Consider the following 20541-nt stretch of genomic DNA (forward strand, 5'->3'; position numbering starts at 1 on the left):
AGCTCTCCCTGACTGTTCTAGATGGATATATACCCTCTTCTGCGAGCTTCCGTGTAGGGATTGAAAATGAATCTATGGTGAAGGAGATGAACAGTTTCTTACAGAGGAGGTGTATCAAATCTCAGAACCTGGAAAGGATTTGGGAAATCATCTGGTTCAGTCATTTTATATTACAGATGGGAAAATAAAACCTGCAGTTGTTATGCCCAGACCGTTTATTCCCCGAAGAAGACCACCAGAGTCCAGAGTCAAAGCTAAGCAGCAAGGATCTTTACTACAGGTTCGAACCTGGAGCTCTCACTTGCTCGTGAAACGAGACGGGCAGGAGAGCTCCCCCACTGAGCTCCGAACAATGTTATATAGTCTAAGGAAAGTAGGCATAGAATCATTATACAAATTAGAGGTATGATTGGCTGGAGTTTGAACAAAGCGATTTGGCAAACTATGATTGGTTCCCGCCATTTCTGATATTTCAGTACAACCCTTGAGGCGGAAGAGCAGTTTTACACAAAGGCAGTTAATTATATTGCATCAGGTTGCACGACCAGTTTATGGCTATCTTGCTTAAACACACCTTGTGACCTGGCTATCTTACTTAAACATTCCTTGTGACCTGGCCTCAGAAAGAAAAACATGTACTTACAGAACTTACGAAACCTCTGGTACGTGCAGAGATTAGAAAGCAGAACAAAGAGTTTGGCAACATCGGGGGGGGGGGGAAGGGACGGTACGCATTTTTGTATCTTTGTGTCCTTTCATTTCCCCCTCCCATAAGTAACTGGATGTCCAATCTTGGATTTCCAGAGTCTTATAATGTAGCCTCACTTTCTGGGTGCAGGAGAGGCTGGTGATGGCTACGGAGGACCATTAGTTGGATGGTATCAAACCTTTCTCTGACAAATTGTAAAATTTTATTTACCACACAGGGGCCTATAGTGAATAGAAGTAGTAAAGACATTAGGGGGCCTAAAAGGGGTGCCAGAAGGGAAAACATTGAAGAGTTCCACCAATTGTTAGCGGCTGTAGTGAATTGTTGCTTTTTCATTTCTAAGCTTAGTTTGTGTAGGTGTTGGACCCTTTCCTCAACTAACCCTGACTCATTTATATAGAAACAGCATTCTTCTTTGAGGAACATACAGGTACCTCCTTTCTCAGCCGTGAGTAAGTCTAAGGCTCTGCGGTTTTGAAGGGTGACCTGTGCTAGGGAGGTGAGCTGCCGCTGAAGGGAGGCTAGGGAATAGGCGGAGTCTTCCATAGCAACAGAGAATTGTTGTAACAGCTTGTCGTTTTCTATCATGGAGTGTTGTAGGGCCCCTCCTGCTAACCCCGCTGCGACGACAGAGGTGGTTAAGGATATTCCGGCAATTAGTGGTAGAAAAACTGCTCGTCTATGTCGCGCAGTTTTAGTTGGGGCGGTCCCTGCCCAGCCTATGAACTCTGCCGGGGTTAGCAGTGTCAGTCGGGGAACTAGGGTAACAGGGATACACAACTGTCCGTCAGAGATGCTTTTGGACAGAGTTTTTAACAGAGTCATATTACACCAGAAGAACACACCAGGGGGAGCATATATGGGACTATTAGGGTATGTAGCCGATTGGTTACAGAGGCTGTTGCTAAATGCCGAATAACAATAGGGGTATTTCTCTTGGTATGGGTCACGGTACAGGGCCACATCGGGTATCGTGACTATCGATGAGTTAAAACCTGTATAGTTTGTGGGAGGGGATGATAGAGGAACAGCCGTTAATGGTGGTCTTCCTAGGGTTGCACACATAAAGCAAGAGGACAGGTCGCCTAAACCAGTGAGGTTGGCGAATGCTAGCCCTTCCTGTAATAGAGTTAGCCAGGAGAAGGGCTGCAAGTCTTGTGATAGCTTGGTTTCTTGCCTGTGGATTTGTGTATGGATTAAGGGTTGAATCTGGACTAGACTTCTCCACAGATATAAATGGCTACTGGGCCAGGTACTAGTTGATGAGTAATATACTCCCCCATGTTGTGGGGTTGTCCACCGAGAGTCCCATGGGTCTCTAATTATCCAAGTGTAAGTGACGGGAGACTCAGTTTTGTAAAAATACCACCCTTGTTGTTCTCTCCAGTATCGGACAGAGTGCGTCTTACAGTAGCTATATGGGCAACCTGCACTCTGGTGCCACCAATAATTTTTACAATTATATTCAGTTTGATCATATTCAAAACAGATCATGGGTATTGCTGGTTGGGCAATCTGGAACCTAGTGAAATTGAGGTAAACTATAGTATTACACCCTGAGGGGGGGCAGTCTGCGCTAGCTAGCAGTTTACCCGCTTGGGGGGTTTCCCCGGGGTGAGTTTTGTTCTCATAGAGCCAGAACCTCCAGACATAGGGATTAGACGGCACAGCAGTGAGGAGAGTCAGATGCATAAGGCATAAAAGCATAGGTAAGCTAGACATGGTTACGGCTATGGGGATGACGGCGCAGGGTTAGCTTGAAGGGATTGTTCTTAGCTTTGTCTACAGTCCATGTAACCGGTGCTCCAGATGGCCCGAGAAGGTCGGATGCTGGGTCCACTGGTTTGACGTGTGTGTAGTGGATCCACGAAGCGATGCCTTCTACCTTGAGAGCGGTGGGAGTAGTCAGGAGTACTTGCAGTGGTCCTTTCCACCTGGGTTGAAGAGTTTCTTGCCGGTGGCGCTTGACTAGGACCCAGTCTCCCGGCTGGAACGGATGAGGCGTCGGCGGAGGTCCTGCCTCGTACAGTTCTCGTAGTCTGGGCCAAATTTCCTGGTGAATTTTCTGTAAGGCTTGTAAGGAGAACAAGAGCTCAGAGACATTTTCAGTTTCAGATTTGAGTAAGTCATCTTTTAGACTGGGGACCAGGGGTGGGGGTCTGCCATACATGATTTCATATGGTGTGAGGCCCAGTCTGTAAGGGGTATTTCGGGCCCGGAACAGAGCGTAGGGGAGAAGTACTACCCAATTAGCGCCAGTCTCCATGGTCAATTTAGTTAAGGTCTCCTTTAGAGTCCGATTCATCCTTTCTACCTGTCCTGAGCTTTGGGGCCTATAAGCACAATGTAATTTCCAATTTGCCCCAAGAATGGAAGCCAAATCCTGACTTACCTTAGCAACGAAGGCTGGTCCATTGTCTGACCCTATTTGGACGGTAAAGCCATACCTGGGGAGGATTTCTTCCAAAATTTTCTTTGCTACAACCTGAGCAGTTTCTCTCTTAGTTGGGAACGCTTCTGTCCATCCTGAAAAAGTATCTACAAAGACAAGTAAGTACTGATACCCATATTTTCCAGGCTTTATCTCAGTAAAGTCTATTTCCCAATAGATACCAGGCCTAGTTCCTCTACACCTGATTCCTGCGGCGGTCTGGGTTTGGGGGCAAGCGTTGTTCAGTTGGCAGGCTTTGCAATTTGTTGTCACATCGCTGGCCAGTTCAGCTATGCGTCTGATTCTGAACTTGGCGTGCCTGATTAAGTCTGTCATTCGCCGGGCACCCAGGTGGGTTGTCCGGTGGATATGTTCCAACACCTGCCGTCCTAATTTTTCTGGTAGGATGGTTTGGTCATTTATATCAGTCCACCACCCATTTTGAGCCTGTTTTAGGGGAAGCGTGTCCATCCATTCGCGATCCTGTTCGGTATAGTCGGGAAAACATGGCAAATTTCGCGGGCCAGGATCAGGGAGCTGGAGCGCGAGGAGCTGACTGGGAGCTTTTGCTATGCTGTTTGCGGTTTGGTCGGCTAAGAAGTTGCCTCGAGCAATTGGCGTAGTTGGTTTCTGATGCCCAGGGCAATGTACAATAGCCAATTTCTTTGGTTTCCACAAAGCAGTTAATAGAGCTAGGATCTCTTGCTTGTTTTTTATTTCTTTGCCTTCAGCTGTTAATAGTCCCCTCTCTCTGTAGACGGCCCCATGTATGTGCGCAGTAGCGAAAGCATAGCGGCTATCCGTGTATACTGTTAGTTTTTTCTCTGCCCCTAGGGTGAGGGCCTGTGTGAGTGCTATCAACTCGGCTCTTTGGGCCGATGTCCCTGGAGGCAAGGGTTCCGCCCAGATTACCTCAGTCTCTGACGTTACAGCTGCTCCTGCATACCGCTGGCCTTGGTGGACGTAGCTGCTGCCATCAGTGAACCAGATGAGTTCTGTGTCGGGGAGCGGACGATCTTGCAGGTCCTCCCGCACCCCATGCACCTGAGCCAGTATCTCAGTGCACTCATGGGGTGGGGCGTCCAAGTCTGGATTTGGCAGCAGTGAAGCAGGGTTTAGAGAGGTTGGGGGCAGAAAAGTTATTCTGAGGGGGTTTAATAGCAGTCCTTGATAGTGGGTGAGCCGGGCGTTACTCATCCATCGGTCTGGCGGCTGCCGGAGGACGCCTTCAATGGCATGCGGGGTTATAACGCGCAACACTTGCCCCATGATAAGTTTATCAGCGTCTCGGACCATTAGGGCGGTCGCCGCGATTATCCGGAGGCAGGGTGGCCAGCCAGCAGCCACTGAATCTAATTTTTTTTGACAAATAGGCAACTGGCCTCTGCCAGGGGCCTAAGTACTGTGTTAACACGGCTTTTGCAACACCCTTACTTTCATCCACGTATAAGTGGAAGGGCTTGGAGACATCAGGGAGCCCCAGCGCGGGGGCTGATAACAAGGCAGTTTTGATTTGCTGAAAGGCCAGCTCAGCCTCTTCCGTCCAATTGAAGGGCTGCCGTTCCTTTGTTGCCTGGTATAGGGGCTTGGCTAACTCAGCAAATCCGGGTATCCATAACCTACAGAACCTTGCCGACCCCAGGAATTCTCTCACTTGCCGTGTTGACTGGGGTCTAGGGATGCGTAGGACTGTTTCCTTTTGGGCTTTGGTTAGCCAGCGTTGCCCCCCTTTTAATAGGTACCCCAGATAAGTTACCTCCGACTTGCAGATCTGAGCCTTTGTTGCTGAGGCTCGGTAGCCTAGCTCCCCCAGAGTCTTCAGGAGGTCCTCAGTCCCTTGCACACAAGTTTCCGGGGACCTGGCCGCTATTAAGAGATCATCAACATATTGCAAAAGAGTTATTTCAGGGTGTTGCCGCCGGTACTCACCCAGATCTTCATGAAGGGCTTCATCGAACAGGGTTGGCGAGTTCTTGAACCCTTGTGGCAGTCTGGTCCATGTTAGCTGACCGTTGATGCCCCTCTCAGGATCCGTCCATTGAAATGCAAAGAGTTCTTGACTTTTGGGAGCCAGAGGAAGACTGAAGAAAGCGTCTTTTAGATCAAGAACGGTATACCACTGTTTTTCGGGATGTAAGGCACTCAGAAGGGTGTATGGATTGGGCACAGTGGGATGTATGTCCATGACCCTTTTATTAACTTCTCTTAAATCCTGTACTGGCCTGTAGTCCGTACTGTTGGGTTTACGAACAGGTAACAGTGGAGTATTCCAGGATGAGTGGCAAGCCCGTAGGACTCCCTGGTCCAGGAGTCGGCGGATATGGAGCGTAATTCCTTCTCTTGCCTCCAGGGGCATAGGATATTGCCGAACCCGAACCGGGTCCGTCCCTGGCTTAACTTCCACAAATATGGCAGGTCGATGTTTAGCTAGCCCCAAGCCCCCAGTTTCTGCCCACGCTTCAGGGAAACGCTGGAGCCAAGAGTCAATTTCCTGATCGGGGGGCTTTTGCTCTTGATGGAGTCAGTACTCATCTTCTAAGGTGACAGTCAGGATAGATATTGGCCTGTTTTGGGAATCAGTTATCTTGGGCCCTTCTGGCTCAAAGTGGATTTGGGCCCCCATCTTTGTCAGCAAGTCCCTCCCTAGTAGAGGGCAGGGGCTCTCTGGGATGACTAGGAAGGAATGGGAGACTTTTCCCGTTCCTAAGTCTACAGTCCTCTGGGTTGTCCAGGGGTATTTTTTGATGCCTGTGGCCCCGTGCACCCAGGATGTTTTCTTAGACATTTTTCCAATTGGTTTGGTTAGGACTGAACGTTCCGCCCCAGTATCGACCAAGAAGCGAACTGGGGACTCCTCCACTTGCAAAGTTACCCTGGGTTCGGGGAGGGGGTCCGAACCCCGTCCTCCCTAGTCAGAGTCCTGGGTAACGAGTACGGAGGTAGGGTTAGCTGGTCTCCGTTTCTTTGGGCAGTCTTTAATCCAGTGGCCACGTTCCTTGCAATAAGCACACTGATCTTTTTCTAATCCTTGCCTAGGGCCTTGCTTTTTCTGCTTTCTGTTTTGGCCATTTCCTGCCTGGGGGAAAGCTGCTACTAAGACTTTGGTCATTTCTTTGGTTGCCTTGAACTGTTTTTCTTCTGGAGTATCCCTATTATTATAAACTTGCTGGGCCATCTGAAGGAGGTCCTGAATCTGCTTTCCCTCTAAACCTTCTAATTTCTGGAGTTTTCTTTTAATATCTGGTGTTGCCTGGTTTACAAAGGACATTACTACCGCTGCCTGATTTTCCGGTGCTTCCGGGTCCATAGGGGTAAACTGTCTGAAGGCTTCCATTAATCTCTCTAAATGCACAGCGGGGCTTTCTGTCTTACCTTGTAACACAGAATATACTTTAGCCAAATTGGTGGGCTTGCGAGCTGCAGCCCGGAGACCCGACATTAGAGTCTGGCGATAAATGAGCAGTCATCCCCTACCTTCTGCCGTGTTGTAGTCCCATCTGGGCCGGGTCAAAGGAAAAGCCGCGTTAATGAGGTCAGGATTTGCAGTTGGCTGGCCGTCATCTCCTGGAACCAGCTTTCTGGCCTCAACTTGGATTCTTTCCCGCTCCTCCGTTGTGAACAGGATTCGGAGGAGCTGTTGACAGTCATCCCAGGTCGGCTGGTGAGTAAACATGACACTGTCTAACAACGAGGTTAGATCTTTGGGATTATCTGAGAACCGAGCATTTTGGGACTTCCAATTGTATAAATCACTGGTGGAAAAAGGCCAATACATGAGACGGGAGAGCCCGGTATCATCGAGCGATCCTATTTCTCTGAGAGGCAGGGCTACGGTGGAGTCAGGGAGTCGGGAAGCTTGGTCCCGCTGTACGCGGCCTCGTGTTCGGCCGGCCGGCCCCCCCAGGTTACTTTCGCTCTCGGCTGCTTCCGCTTCTCGGTTTCCCTCTACAGAAGCACCACCCTGGGGGACTGGGTCCTGCGGGATAAGGTGCGGATATGGTGGGGGAAATGTGGGTTCTAACGTTAGGGGGTCCTGGCTGTCCAGCAGCACAGGGGCCGAGGGAGCAGAGGGAGTCCTTTGTCTTGTAGGTCGCGTTACTAGGACCTTGCAAGGCTCAAGGATGAATGGAGTTATCCAGGGCGGTGGGTCTTCCACAAGATTTTGCCACACTAGAATATAAGGAATTTGATCAGGATGTCCTGACTGCCCTGGCAGGAAAATCTTAGTTTTTACCTTAGTAATAATAGAGATACAGAAAGTTCCTTCGGAGGGCCACCCTACGCCGAAAGAGGGCCATTCCGAACAGCAGAAAGTAACTAGCTTTCCTTTCTTTAGCTCTACGCTTAAGTTATGCCCCCGAGCCTTCACATCCTTAAAATTGGTAACAAGGAGTGAGAGCGGCGTGCTCTGGTTGTTGCCCATCTTTGGACTGCTCCTACAAAGAGAAGGGGGGACGAAAATGAGTGTGAAGCAGAGGGGAGTATCCGACAGGTCCGGTCCTGGAAGGGGAAGAAAAGGTTTTATGTTTCGTTTTGGGCTTACACTTAACACTTAACAATAACGGACAGACAGTAATAACGATGAGCATTCGCGAGCGCGTGTCGGACTTCCGACCTGAGTCAGATGGGGCAACCAAGGATGGAGGCCCCCAGATGGGCACTGGGGAACGTCTCCCACCAGTCCCGAGTGGCTGTCTTCTAGCGCGTCCGCCAAGACCGTGCCACTTACAGAACAGACCAATACAGATTACGTATTTTGCGAAATTTCAGGGAGACAGACAGAGACAAAGACAGAGACAGTGACAAAGCCGGCTTACCTACAGATTAAGATCCGTTGACTTGGGGGTCTGGTGGGCTTGGGGGAAATCCCGGACGAGCCCCCATTTGTTATGCCCAGACCGTTTATTCCCCGAAGAAGACCACCAGAGTCCAGAGTCAAAGCTAAGCAGCAAGGATCTTTACTACAGGTTCGAACCTGGAGCTCTCACTTGCTCGTGAAACGAGACGGGCAGGAGAGCTCCCCCACTGAGCTCCGAACAATGTTATATAGTCTAAGGAAAGTAGGCATAGAATCATTATACAAATTAGAGGTATGATTGGCTGGAGTTTGAACAAAGCGATTTGGCAAACTATGATTGGTTCCCGCCATTTCTGATATTTCAGTACAACCCTTGAGGCGGAAGAGCAGTTTTACACAAAGGCAGTTAATTATATTGCATCAGGTTGCACGACCAGTTTATGGCTATCTTGCTTAAACACACCTTGTGACCTGGCTATCTTACTTAAACATTCCTTGTGACCTGGCCTCAGAAAGAAAAACATGTACTTACAGAACTTACGAAACCTCTGGTACGTGCAGAGATTAGAAAGCAGAACAAAGAGTTTGGCAACATCGGGGGGGGGGAAGGGACGGTACGCATTTTTGTATCTTTGTGTCCTTTCACAGTATTTAAATGACTGGCTCAAGATCACAAAGGCAGCCGCTGGCAGAACCAGAACCAGCACCTGCATCTCTTAAGTCCAGTGCTTGGCCGCTACTCCAATCACTGCTACTCTCTTTCTTCGTTTCTTCTTAACACATTTAGGAGTAATCCTTTTTCTTTCTTTTAAATGAATTATTATATTTAAATACAAATGGTTTTTGGACATGGTACCTTTCCATTGCTACTTAGTGTGACAATATTGACTACTGAGCCCGCAGGTACATTTTATACATCCCTTTTAAGATGTATCCCTTACTAACCAACAGTCTATTAAATGGTGAGTAATTAATTAAATTATAGGCAATTCCTCGGATAAGCTTTTAAGCTGCCTGCATCTGGGATTAAGTAGCGGTGCTATAGTCTTTGTAAGAGGCCGGGAACAATTTTTTTTTTTCTCTCCAGCATTTTTTTTTTCTCTGCGCAAGCAAATTTAAATACCCAAAGTTGCAAGACTGTTGTTACTTAGAATATTATTAGGACTTAGTTATCCTGGTAGCAAAACTAAATACATTTTCAAAGAAAAATGTTTAAAATTCCAGATAAAATTACATTAAAAACTAAGTTATATCTGATTTCCCTTAAGATAATTGTTGAATGAAAAGTTCTGGTGATTTTTTTTTTTTAAGAAAAAATTGTAATTGTTTAGTGAGTAGTTGTTTCAGAGACTAGTCAACATATTCTTTTCATAATATCATCCTATATTACCTTGGCATATTTTGCAGAATGTCCTGTTTTCTGTGTATGAAATAATTTTATTATGTTTCTACCAAATAAATTAATTTCAATATGCATTAAACATATTTTCTGAAACATTTCTGGGTTTGTATGTAAGTTGTTAACTCACAGTAAATCATTTTGACTCTCAAAATATTTTTTTAAAGGACTACTAATTCAGACTCCTAATGATTGATTAGTTAGTGATTTATTCACTAAATATTTTTAAGTACCTGCTATGTGAACAAGTAGATGAAGATTACATTTTAGTGGAGAATTACATCATAAAAAATAAATAAAATAATTATAGCTTGTGATAAATATTAATAAATAAATAATGATAATGGTGAGGATGAAATGAGTTACATGTAAAGCCCTTAGAATGTTCCCGGCAGATAGTAAGTAGGTCCTCAGTAAATATTAGCTATTATTGTTTATTTATTATTTATTAATTCAACAACCATGTATTGAGTGTCTACTGTGGTTTCAAGTATAGTGGAATATAGAAATACTAAATTGCAGCCCTGGCTTTTTGAAGGGCCTTGGAATAATGGACAGAATTTGGCTAGACAGGGAGAATAGAGATAAACATTCCAAATGAAGGGTCAGAGCATGGTCATAACTTAGAAGCCAGAGTAGGCAAAATTTGCTGGGGGTCAGTGATAAATAGAGCTTGACTAGGTAGGAATAGACACGTGATGTTGGGAAATTAACATAATACATCTCCTAGAGTAGATGTCATGGAGACCATAGATTTAGAGATGGAACCAGACTGTACAGTTGTGCCATTCAGATTTTCATTCATCCTGACATTTTAAATAATAATATATCCTATGCAGTATATGTGTCATAATTTGTCTATTTTGTCATTATTATTTTAGTTCTTTCAAATTTTTTTGCTATTTTAAGTATTGACATCATCCACATCTTCAGACATGCTTATTTTTTTTCTTTCTTTTATTTCCTGTGGATAAAATTCCAGGTGTAGGATTATAGAATCGAAGGACATAAACATTTTATTTCCCTTGATATATATTGCCAACTTGATTTCCAAAACGAGTATTCCTATTTTCAAGGTGACAACTTGCAAGTACCAATTATTTTACCACAAGCTGTTATTATTTTTATATTATTATTTGTTTTATTTTATTTTTCTTTGCTAATTCAGTTTTCATAAGATGGCTTGCCATTTTAACTTTGTTTTTTTGAGCCAGCTTTTCTTTCATTGTGTGAATTATTTTTCATAGTCTTTGACCATTTATCTACTAGGGATTTTAATTTTCAAAATATACTTGAATGAGCTCATTATTTTTATAGACATTATTATTTTGCTTTTTATACTTGACAATCCATTGTTTTCCTTATTGCTTCAGCTTTAATTCTTTTTTATAGATCTTTTAAATATTTATATTTCAAAATCTTTTACTTAATATTTTATTTGCAGCTCTGATAAATATTCCATTCTTTTTGCTAGTTTTTCTATGAAATTTTATAAGTAATTTCATTGTTTTATTCACTTGGGTTTTACCATTTCATTTTGAATACTTCTAATTATTCGTAAAGTTGATTATGCTGTTTCAATATGTATTTTTAAAAGCTCTGTTTTAACCTAAATAAAAATCTTAGGAAAAACTCTTACCTCTATAAGAAAAGAGAAGGCAGGGCATGAAGTTCAAATTTTTTTGAAGTTTTTTTGAGACGGAGTCTCACTCTGTCACCTAGGCTGGAGTGCAGTGGCATGATCTTGGCTCACGGCAACCTCCACCTCCTGGGTCAGGCAATTCTTCTGCTTCAGCCTCCCAAATAGCTGGGACTACAGGCGCACACCACCGTGTCTGGCTAATTTTTGTATTTTTAGTAGAGACAGGGTTTCACTATGTTGGCCAGGCTGGTCTCGAACTCCTGACCTCGTGATCCACCCACCTCGGCCTCCCAAAGTGCTGGGATTACAGGCGTGAGCCACTGTGCCCGGTCTCTTGTTGAAGCTTTTAACATATCAGTTGGCCTATGGATTGAAAAGGTACAGAAGCTTATGAGTAGGGAAGCTAGTGTTTGCAGGAAAGTAGTTCAAGCGAAATTTATCCCTGCTTTTGTTTTTCTGTCTTTCTGACTTTGCCTTAATAAGAGAAATAAAAGCAAGGGAATTATGAGGATATCTTCTAGCTGGATAAGGATTCTAGAAAAGTCAACTAGAACTACAGTTCTTATTTGCTGGCAAACTAAATGCAGAGAACAGGTCATTTGTTGGAGAGAAGAATGAAGTGTGGCAGGAAGCATGTGCAGGAAGTGCAGTCATTTGGGGCCAGTACAAAGCATAATGACTGGGAACCCACACAGGTTCTAAACAGTCACTAGCCTGTTAGCATAAAGCTGATCAATTCTTTCTTAGAGTTAATTACCACAAACCTTGTTATTTATACTGCTAAATATTGCTTCAACTTTTGGCTTGAGGACCTTCTGCATGAGAATATCCTGTGGTGCTTATTAAAAGTGTCCAGACACACAAAATCTCTGGAAATTTGGTCTTGAATCTACAAAGCACCCCTGAGTGATTCTTAGGTAACCAAAGTTTGAATATCAGTTCCTAAGGCTATAATGAAGATACTATAAAGCATATGAAGATTTATGCTCGCTTAATAAGCAAACCATAATAAACAACCTTTTAATGCTGCCTTGGAAACACAAGCATATGAAGAAACAACAAAGTCTTTGATGTAATGGCAGCATGATATCTCTAATGAAATCTGGAGTGACATCTCAAAAAATAAAACATAAAAGCAGGTATCTTTTGTTACCTGCTTGTTGTTAGACCAACTGCTCTCTGTTTTAGCATTGATTAAGCATGCCTTACTTTTCTTTGCCTTATAACAGGGTTTTTTGTCTTTTTTTTCCCCTGAGGGTCTCACTCTGTCACCCAGGCTGGAGTGCAGTTGCATGACCTTAGCTCACTGCAGCCTCTACCTCCCTGGGCTCAGGTGATCCTCCCACCTCAGCCTCCCAAGTAGCTAGGACTACAAGCACATTCCAACATGCCTGGCCAATTTTTAAATTTTTGTTGAAATGGAGGTCTCACTGTGTTGCCCAGGTGGTCTCGAACTCCTTGGGTCAAGCAGTCCTCCTGCCTTGGCCTCCAAAAGTGTTGGGATTATAGGCATGAGCCACTGCGCCCACAATATAATAGCTTTAACAAATGGACTGAACTTTTTTTTCTCAATTTCAGTTATCATGGCCACGTACTGTCACAGAGCGGCTATTGGATGAGATGTTTGATAGCACTGCATCCCGGTTTCTGGCTGTCTTGGAAGCTCTTTCTGATTCAAACAGGCGAATACTGCAAACTGGACCCATTGTTACAGATGAAGTAGAGATTCATGATGTTGTCTCAGAATTGTTTATGGCAGGAAGAGAACTTTTGATAAGTAAATAAGATGTTAAGATATTGTTTTATGATAGAATGATAGACATGAGTAACAAAAATTTTAGCATGATAGTCCATACATGGGAAACTGATAAAATTTATATTATTTTATTTTGGTTTGATTGGTTGGTTGTTTTTGAGATAAAGTCTCTCTTTGTCACCCATGCTGGAGTGCAGTGGTATGATCATGACTCACTGCAGCCTCAACTTCCTGGACTCAAGTGATCCTCCCTTCTTAGCCTCCCAAGTAGCTGGGACTGCAGGTATATGCCACCATACCTGGCTAATTTTTGTATTTTTTGTAGAGATGGGGTCTCACCATGTTTCCCAGTCTGGTCTCGAACTCCTGGGCACAAGCAGTCCACCCATCTCAGCCTCCTAAAGTGCTGGAATTACAGGTGTGAGCCACTGTGCCCAGCTGATATAATTTATATTGATCTTGAATTCAGCAACCTTGCTAAGGTCAATTGATATTTCAAATAATGTATTAGTAGATTTTGGAGGGACTTTTTTTGTATATACAATCATCTATGAATGGCTTATTTCTGTCCAGTCCTTAATCTTTTAATTTCTCTTTTCTTGTATTTCTTGATGATTGCACTGTCGAGGATTTCCAATAACACATGGAAAGAAGTGGTGATAGCAGACTCGCTTGTCTCAATTTTTTCCTCAGTTGGAAAGCTTTCAACATTTTGCCATTATTTGAGATATCTACTGAATAATTATTATAGATACCCTTTTGCAGATCACAGATGTTTCTTTTATTCCTGGTTTGCTGTTTTTTTTTTTTTTTTTAATCTTGAATAGTTTAATTTTAGCAAAAGCTTTCTCTGAATTTATTGAGATTTACTGAGTTGATCAAATGGCTTTCTCATTTATTTGTATTAATGTGGTCGATTATATGGATTGTTTCTCTAATTTTTAACCATCCTGTTTTTGGAATAAACCTAATTTGGAGGTAAGGATTAGCCTTTTGATACATTGCTTGATTTGTTTGGTAATGTTTAATATTTTTGCTTCTCTGTTGATGGGACAGACTTTTCTTTCTTGTAATGTTCTTTTTAGGTTTTGATCACAAGGTCATATAAGCCTCGTAAAATGAGTTGAGAAGTATGCCCTCTTTCTCCATTATCTGTAAATGTTTTGTGTCATATTGGTGTTATTTCTTCCTACATGTTTGGTTGAATTTTCTGGTGCAGCCATCTGTACCTGGAATTTTTTGTATGGGAATATTTTAAATGATGAATTCAGTTTCCTCCATAGATATAAAATTTTTCAGATTTTCTTTTCATTCTTTTAAAAAAAATCTATCTCTTTGGTAAATTGTATTTTCCTTGAAAATTTTCTGTTTTATCTAATATTTAAATTAATTAATTAATTAATTTATTTTTTGAGACAGAGTTTTGCTCTTGTTGCCCAGGCTAGAGTATAATGGCATGATCTCTGCTCACTGCAACCTCCACCTCCCCAGTTCAAGTGATTCTCCTGCCTCAGCCTCCCAAGTAGCTGGGATTGCAGGCATGTGCCACCACCACGCTTGGCTAATTTTGTATTTTTAGTAGAGATGGAGTTTCGCCATGTTGGCTAGGCTGGTCTCAAACTTCTGACCCCAGGTGATCCAACTGCCTTGGCCTCCCAAAGTGCTGGGATTACAGGTGTGAGCCACTGCGCCCAGCCTTAAAATTTTCATTAAGGATTTCCAGTATCTCATCATGATCTTTTTAGTGTCTGTAGAATCTGTTTGATGTCCTTTTTTTCACTGTAACTGATCAGTTTGCCTTCTCTCTTATTACCAAGGGTTCACCAATTTCATTAGTCTTTGCAAAGAAACAATATTTGACCTTGTTGATCTTCCCTATTGTATGTCCATTTTCCATATTATTGATTTTTGCTCTTCATTACTTCCTTTATTGTACTTTCTTGGGTTTGCTTTACTGATTTAAAAAACTTACTGCCTTGGAAGCTTAGATCATTGATTTTTAGGATTTGTTATTATTTGCATTAAATGCATATTAAGACATTTATTCTAAATTCAGCTTTAGCTATGTATCTGAAGTCCTGATATATCATATCTTTATTACTATTTGGTTAAGAATATTTTCTAATATGCAACATGATTTATTCTTTGATATATGGGTTCTGAATCAAAATATGGGAGATTTTCTAACTATCTTTTGGTTACTGATTTCTTTGTTAATTATACTATGGTCAGAGAGCATATTATGTATTATTTGGAAATGTGAACATTTGTTAAGATAGTCTTGATGGCCTGGCAAATGACCAGCTATGGTAAATAGTCTGTGTGTACTTGAAAGACTATGTATTTTTTTGTTGTTGTTGGGTGCATTGCTTTATATATATGTTGATTAAGTTAAGCTAGTAAATCATGTGGTTAGGTCTTCTCTATCCCTATGGATAGTTTTCATCTTTTTATTTTATAAATTACTCAGAGAAATATGTTAAACATCTGCTATGCATTTCTGTTAGTGTGGAATTGCAAGAGCATGGGATATTCCTATTTTGCTTCATCAGATACTGTTTTACAAAGTGGTTTTTTTAGTTTGCACACCCATTAACATTTTATGAGGGTTCCATTACTCCAAAATCTCTCTGACAGTATTTTCTGTCTTTCTCATTTTGTCCATTTTGGTGTGAATTCAGAGGTGTTGCAGTATAGACTTACATTTCTCTGATGACTGATAAAATTAGACATCTTTTCATACACTTTTTTCACTATTGGATATCCTATTTTGTGAGGTGCCTATTTTAACCTTTTGTCCTTTTTTCTGTCGATTTGTAGGAATTCTTTATATATTCTGGATATAAGTCCTTTACTGAATACATGTATTGTAAATATCATTTCTTACTTGGCGGCTTGTCTTTTCATTCTCTTAATGATATCCATTGGGGAACAGAAATTCTTAATTTTAATGTAGTCCAATTTATCAATATATCCTATATAGTTGATCCTTTGTGTGTCGTGGTTAAGAAGTCTCAGCTACCCCAATGTAAATATATTCTCATATGTTTTCTTCCATAAATTTTATTGTTTTACCCCTCACATGAGGTCTTTAATTAGAAATCAGATCTTTTTTGTTGATACGAAGTAGAGATCAAGATTTATGTACTTCTATATGTATATTCAGTTGACAGAGCACCATTTATTGAAGATAACTTCCTTTCATTGGCTGTAGTATCCCTTAGTCATAAATTAGGTGGCCGTATGTGTGTTGTCTGTTTTTTCACTCAGCATAATTCTCTTGAGATGTATCCAGGTTGTGTATATTAATAGTTCACTTGGACGGGCACAGTGGCTCATGCCTGTAACCTTAGCCCTTTGGGAGGCCAAGACGGGCTGATCCCTTGAGCCCAGGAGTTCGAGACCAGCCTGGCTAACATGGTGAAACTCTGTCTCTACTAAAAATAAATTAGCCAGGCGTCATGGCCTGTGCCTGTAGTCCCAGCTACTTGGGAGGCTGAGGCAAGAGAATCATTTGAACCCAGGAGTCGCAGGTTGCAGTGACTGGAGATCACATCACCACGACTGCACTCCAGCCTGGGTGACAAAACAAGACTCTGTCTCAAAAAGAAAAAAAAAAGGTTCACTTGTTACTGCTGAGTATTATTTTATGGTATGGACACACCACAGTTTGTTTAACCACTTACCCTTTGAAGGACTTTTGAATTATTTCCAGTTTTTGGCTATTAGAAATAAAGCTGCTATGAACAGTTGAGTACAAGTTTTTGTGTGAAGGTAAGTTTTCATTTCTCTGGAATAAAACGTTCAACAGTGCAATTGGTGGTTCAGATGCATGATAAATTAGTATTTAGTTTTGTGAGAAACTCTCATACTATTCTCCAGGGTGACTCTGCTATATTTCCACCAGCAATGTGTGAATGATCCAGTTTCAGAAAATCCTTGACAGAATTTGGTGTATCATTAGTTTTTTATTTTAGCCATTCTGATAGGTATGTAGTAATATCCCACTGTGATTTTAATTTGCATTTCCCTAATGGCTAAAGATGTTAAACAGTTTTTCATGTGTTTATTTGCCATCTGTATACTCTTTCTCTAGTGTCTTTTGTTTACTTTCTCATTGCATTGTTAGTTATTTCTCTTGAGTTATGAGAGCTCTTTTTATGTTCTGAATACAAGTCCTGGTCATTGCTTTTAAGACAGAAAATACCTTTATTAAGATTTTTTTCCTCCTCATCATTACTTCCCATTTTTCATTGCTTCTGTCTAAATTCATTTCTTTTTGCTCAAATACAAACTCTAAGAATTTTGAAGTAGTTTGGATGGATATAATAGTTTATTTACAAGTTTCTTTAAGATTTTGATGCTATTTCTTAATTGTCTTGTATATGTAGTGTTTCTGTTGAGAAGTCTAATGTCAGTTTAAATCTTCTTGTTTTATAGATGTATCTTTTACAATTTTCACTTTCTTATGACATTCTTACATTTTATTCTACTGGATCTAGGGGTGGGTTTAGTAATGCAGCAGATACTTTGAGGTCTTATATCTTTCTTTCATTTTTTCATGTTACTTTTAAATTTCTTTCCTTATATTCATTATTTAAAAAAATCCTTCAAGGCATTGAAAATGCCATTAGACAGATGTTAACAGGATAGAGGTTCATCCTCTATGTCTTATTTATTTTATTCTTTTTATGTCTTTATTCTGTTGCCTTCTGGGAAGCTTTCTCTATCTGATTTTTCAGGTCAGGAATTTGATCTTTGATTCTCTCTGTTCTACTCTTCTGTTTACCTATTTAATTATTTGTTTCAACAACGATATACTTTTTTGTTATTTTTGTTGTTTGTTTGAGACAGAGTCTTGCTCTGTTGCCTGGGCTGGAGTGCAGTGGCACAGCATCTCAGCTCATTGCAGGCTCCACCTCCTGGGTTCAAGTGATTCTCCTGCCTCAGCCTACCGAGTAGTTGGGACTACAGGTATGCGCCACCACGCCAGGCCAATTTTTTGTGTTTTTAGTAGAGATGGGGTTCCACCATGTTGGCCAGGCTGGTCTCAAACTCCTGACCTCAGGTCATCTGGCTGCCTTGGCCTCCCAAAGTGCTGGGATTACAGGCGTGAGCCATCGCGCCCAGCCGTCAACGATGATATACTTTATACCTTGAATCCACTTGGTTCTTTTTCACAGCAGTTGTTTTTGCCTCATGTTTCTAAGATCGTCTTTTATTTTTCTGAGATAACATTTTCACTTAAGTTCTTGTTTGTGCTGTTCCATTTTCCTGCTTCTTGTGGTAAAGGATGCTTCATTTGTGGTTTTTCTTTCAAGGTGTTTTTGCTTTTAATTTTTTTTCCCATGAGCTTTCCTTCTTGGAACAGTTAGCTGACTTGGCTTCAGTGTCCACCTGAGAGGAGGGAGAAAAGCCTTGAGTTAGCTCCTATGCCTTTAGGTGAGTTTAGTGTGTGTGTGTGCGCATGCGGGTGCACATGTGTGTGCAAATGCCCATCTGAATGCAGGGAACCTCTGGTGCCATGGTTTGGGCTCTTTTCTTCCCAAGAAAAATACAAGTTTTTAGATAAGAATTTCCTTGACTTTCTTCACTCAAACCCCCAAATTTACCCTCATGCGTATCGATCCTTTTCCACCATCTCTGGTTTAGATGGAGAGGATGTTTCTCTTTGTGTCATTAAGCCTAATCCCTGTAAGTGTCCAAGTGGTCCCATTATACCATGTCGTTGTTTTTTTTTTTTTTTTTGAGACAGGGTCTCACTCTGTCACCCAGAGTGGAGTGCAATGGTGCGATCATGGCTTACTGTAGTCTGGACCTCCTGGGCTCTAGCGATCCTCCCACCTCAGCCTCCTGAGTAGCTGTGAATACAGGCATGTGCCACCATACCTGGCTAATTTTTGTACTTTTTGTAGAGTCGGGGTTACTCCGTGTTGCCCAGGCTGGTCTCAAACTCCTGGCTTAAGGGATCCACCTGCCTTGGCCTCCCAAAGTGCTGGGATTACAGACATAAGCCACTGTGCCTGGGCTTCCGTGTTTTCTGTCAACTTCCTCCCTATACGTCTTCTTCTTGGCACAGTCAGATTTATTGAAGGAATCATCTGTTTTCATTGTTCCTAAGTATTTTCTTTCTTCTTATACATTAGGTAGACCCTAGCATTCTACTAAGAATGTCATGGACATTGCTCAATCCAGGGGTCACTTTCAGTTACTTTTCTTTTCTTTTTTCTTTTTTTTAAGAGGCAGGATCTTGCTGTATTTCTCAGGCAGGACTCGAACTCCTGAGCTGAAGTTGTCCTCCTGCTTCAGCCTTCTGCATAACAGAGACTATAGGTGCATGCCAATAAGCCTGGTAGTCCTTTTCTTCTTTACTTTCTGTATGTATGTGTTACTGTTGAATACTCCTTTCTCTCTAAACACTCGCCTTTGCAGCCTTTATTCCCTCTGCTCTTCTCTTAAATGTTGCTGTTTCTTGTTATTCTGTGCAAGGCAACATAATCCATGGCTGAATCTACTATTTACTGCGGATATGTAATGATGACTCTAAAAGCTCTGTCCCCGTTTTAGATCTCTTTCCCAAGTTTCCAGTCTGTATCTAGGAACTCTTGCTCATTCTGTGTTTGAGATTCCATTCTTTTTCCCGTGAGTATCCTTCCCTAACTGCCCTCCTTCTCTAGATCTGTTGGATGCCCTTCCTATTTGTCCCCAAAGCACTACCCTGTATTTGGCCACTAAGATTTCTTGTTTCCCCCACTAGAACATAAATCCTATGAAAGCAGGGATTGTGTTTTCCTGGTGCCTGGAAGTGTGTATAGTGAATATTTAATGAATATTTATTTGCATGAATGATATTCAAAACTCTCTTCTTCCTTTCCTAGTGTCAAATATTGGTGCAGATGGAATGCTTGATTTTCCAAAAACATCTCTTCTGGAACTTATGATAGAAAGAAAAAATGTTATTTCTGTGGATGCTGCTGTGAAATTTATAAAATTAGCTTTTACCTATGAGGAGTGGAGTTTATTTGAATCTTCTGCTGCACATATTATTTATTTTCTCCAGGTAATATATGCAAAATCATCCTCCTGGTTTTGTTTTGTTAAAATGACATCCAATTACTAATTAACGTGTGGGATATACTTCTCCAAGAGGCAGGATGATCCAGAGTCAAAGAAAGCAGAGAAGGATTTAACTCTTCTAATTGCAATGGAACCACTAATTAATGTAAAGAGAAACAAAGGTTTGATCTTTCCTTTGGAAAACTATAAAGAAGGACAGTCGGTTCAAATTTATTTAAAAAAAATTGCTGTTCATGGTGAGTATTTATTTGTCCGTTCAAAAATTTAGTTTGACGAAATATGCTCTTTTATAGATGTGGTGAGAGAAAGAATATTGAAGGAGGAGGGAGCAAGAGATACAAAGGCCCTGAGACAAGAGTGTGTTTGGTGATTGCAGGAATGGCATGGGGGCATGTGTGACCGAGTGTGGTAGGTGACAAGGCTAGAGAAGTAGCTGGGTGCTAGATGATGTGGTTCCTGGGTTTTGTAAGGATGCTAGATTATATTCTGAGTGACAGTTTTGAGTAGGGGAATGAGGTTCTATTTACCTTCTGGCTTAGTTGGATAAGAGGGAGGCCCGTAAGGCAATGAATCAGAGGACAAAGTCATCAGTTCATGTTAGGAAGGGAAGGTTTGGTAATCTCCTGTCTCTTTCCAGCCTGCAGTGTTTGCCATTCTAGGACTTTTCAAATCCTAAAAGTTATTTTGTGTGTAATTGAAAATCTGCAGTGTCTACTTTTTACACCAAAG

At 41.8% G+C, this 20541-nt stretch overlaps 1 protein-coding gene across 1 annotated transcript in view; it reads left to right on the forward strand.

Annotated features, from left to right (window-relative positions):
- Positions 1-20541, forward strand: part of CFAP54 (cilia and flagella associated protein 54) — a 377376-nt gene that overhangs the window by 34015 nt on the left and 322820 nt on the right. The window contains exons 9-11 of the mRNA XM_015431414.4: positions 12558-12756; positions 19614-19795; positions 19883-20048. Coding sequence (XP_015286900.3) covers positions 12558-12756; positions 19614-19795; positions 19883-20048 — 547 coding nt within the window. The remainder of the gene's footprint in view (positions 1-12557; positions 12757-19613; positions 19796-19882; positions 20049-20541) is intronic.

Source organism: Macaca fascicularis, chromosome 11 (genome assembly GCF_037993035.2).
Source record: "Macaca fascicularis isolate 582-1 chromosome 11, T2T-MFA8v1.1".
Taxonomy (NCBI): Eukaryota; Metazoa; Chordata; class Mammalia; order Primates; family Cercopithecidae; genus Macaca; species Macaca fascicularis.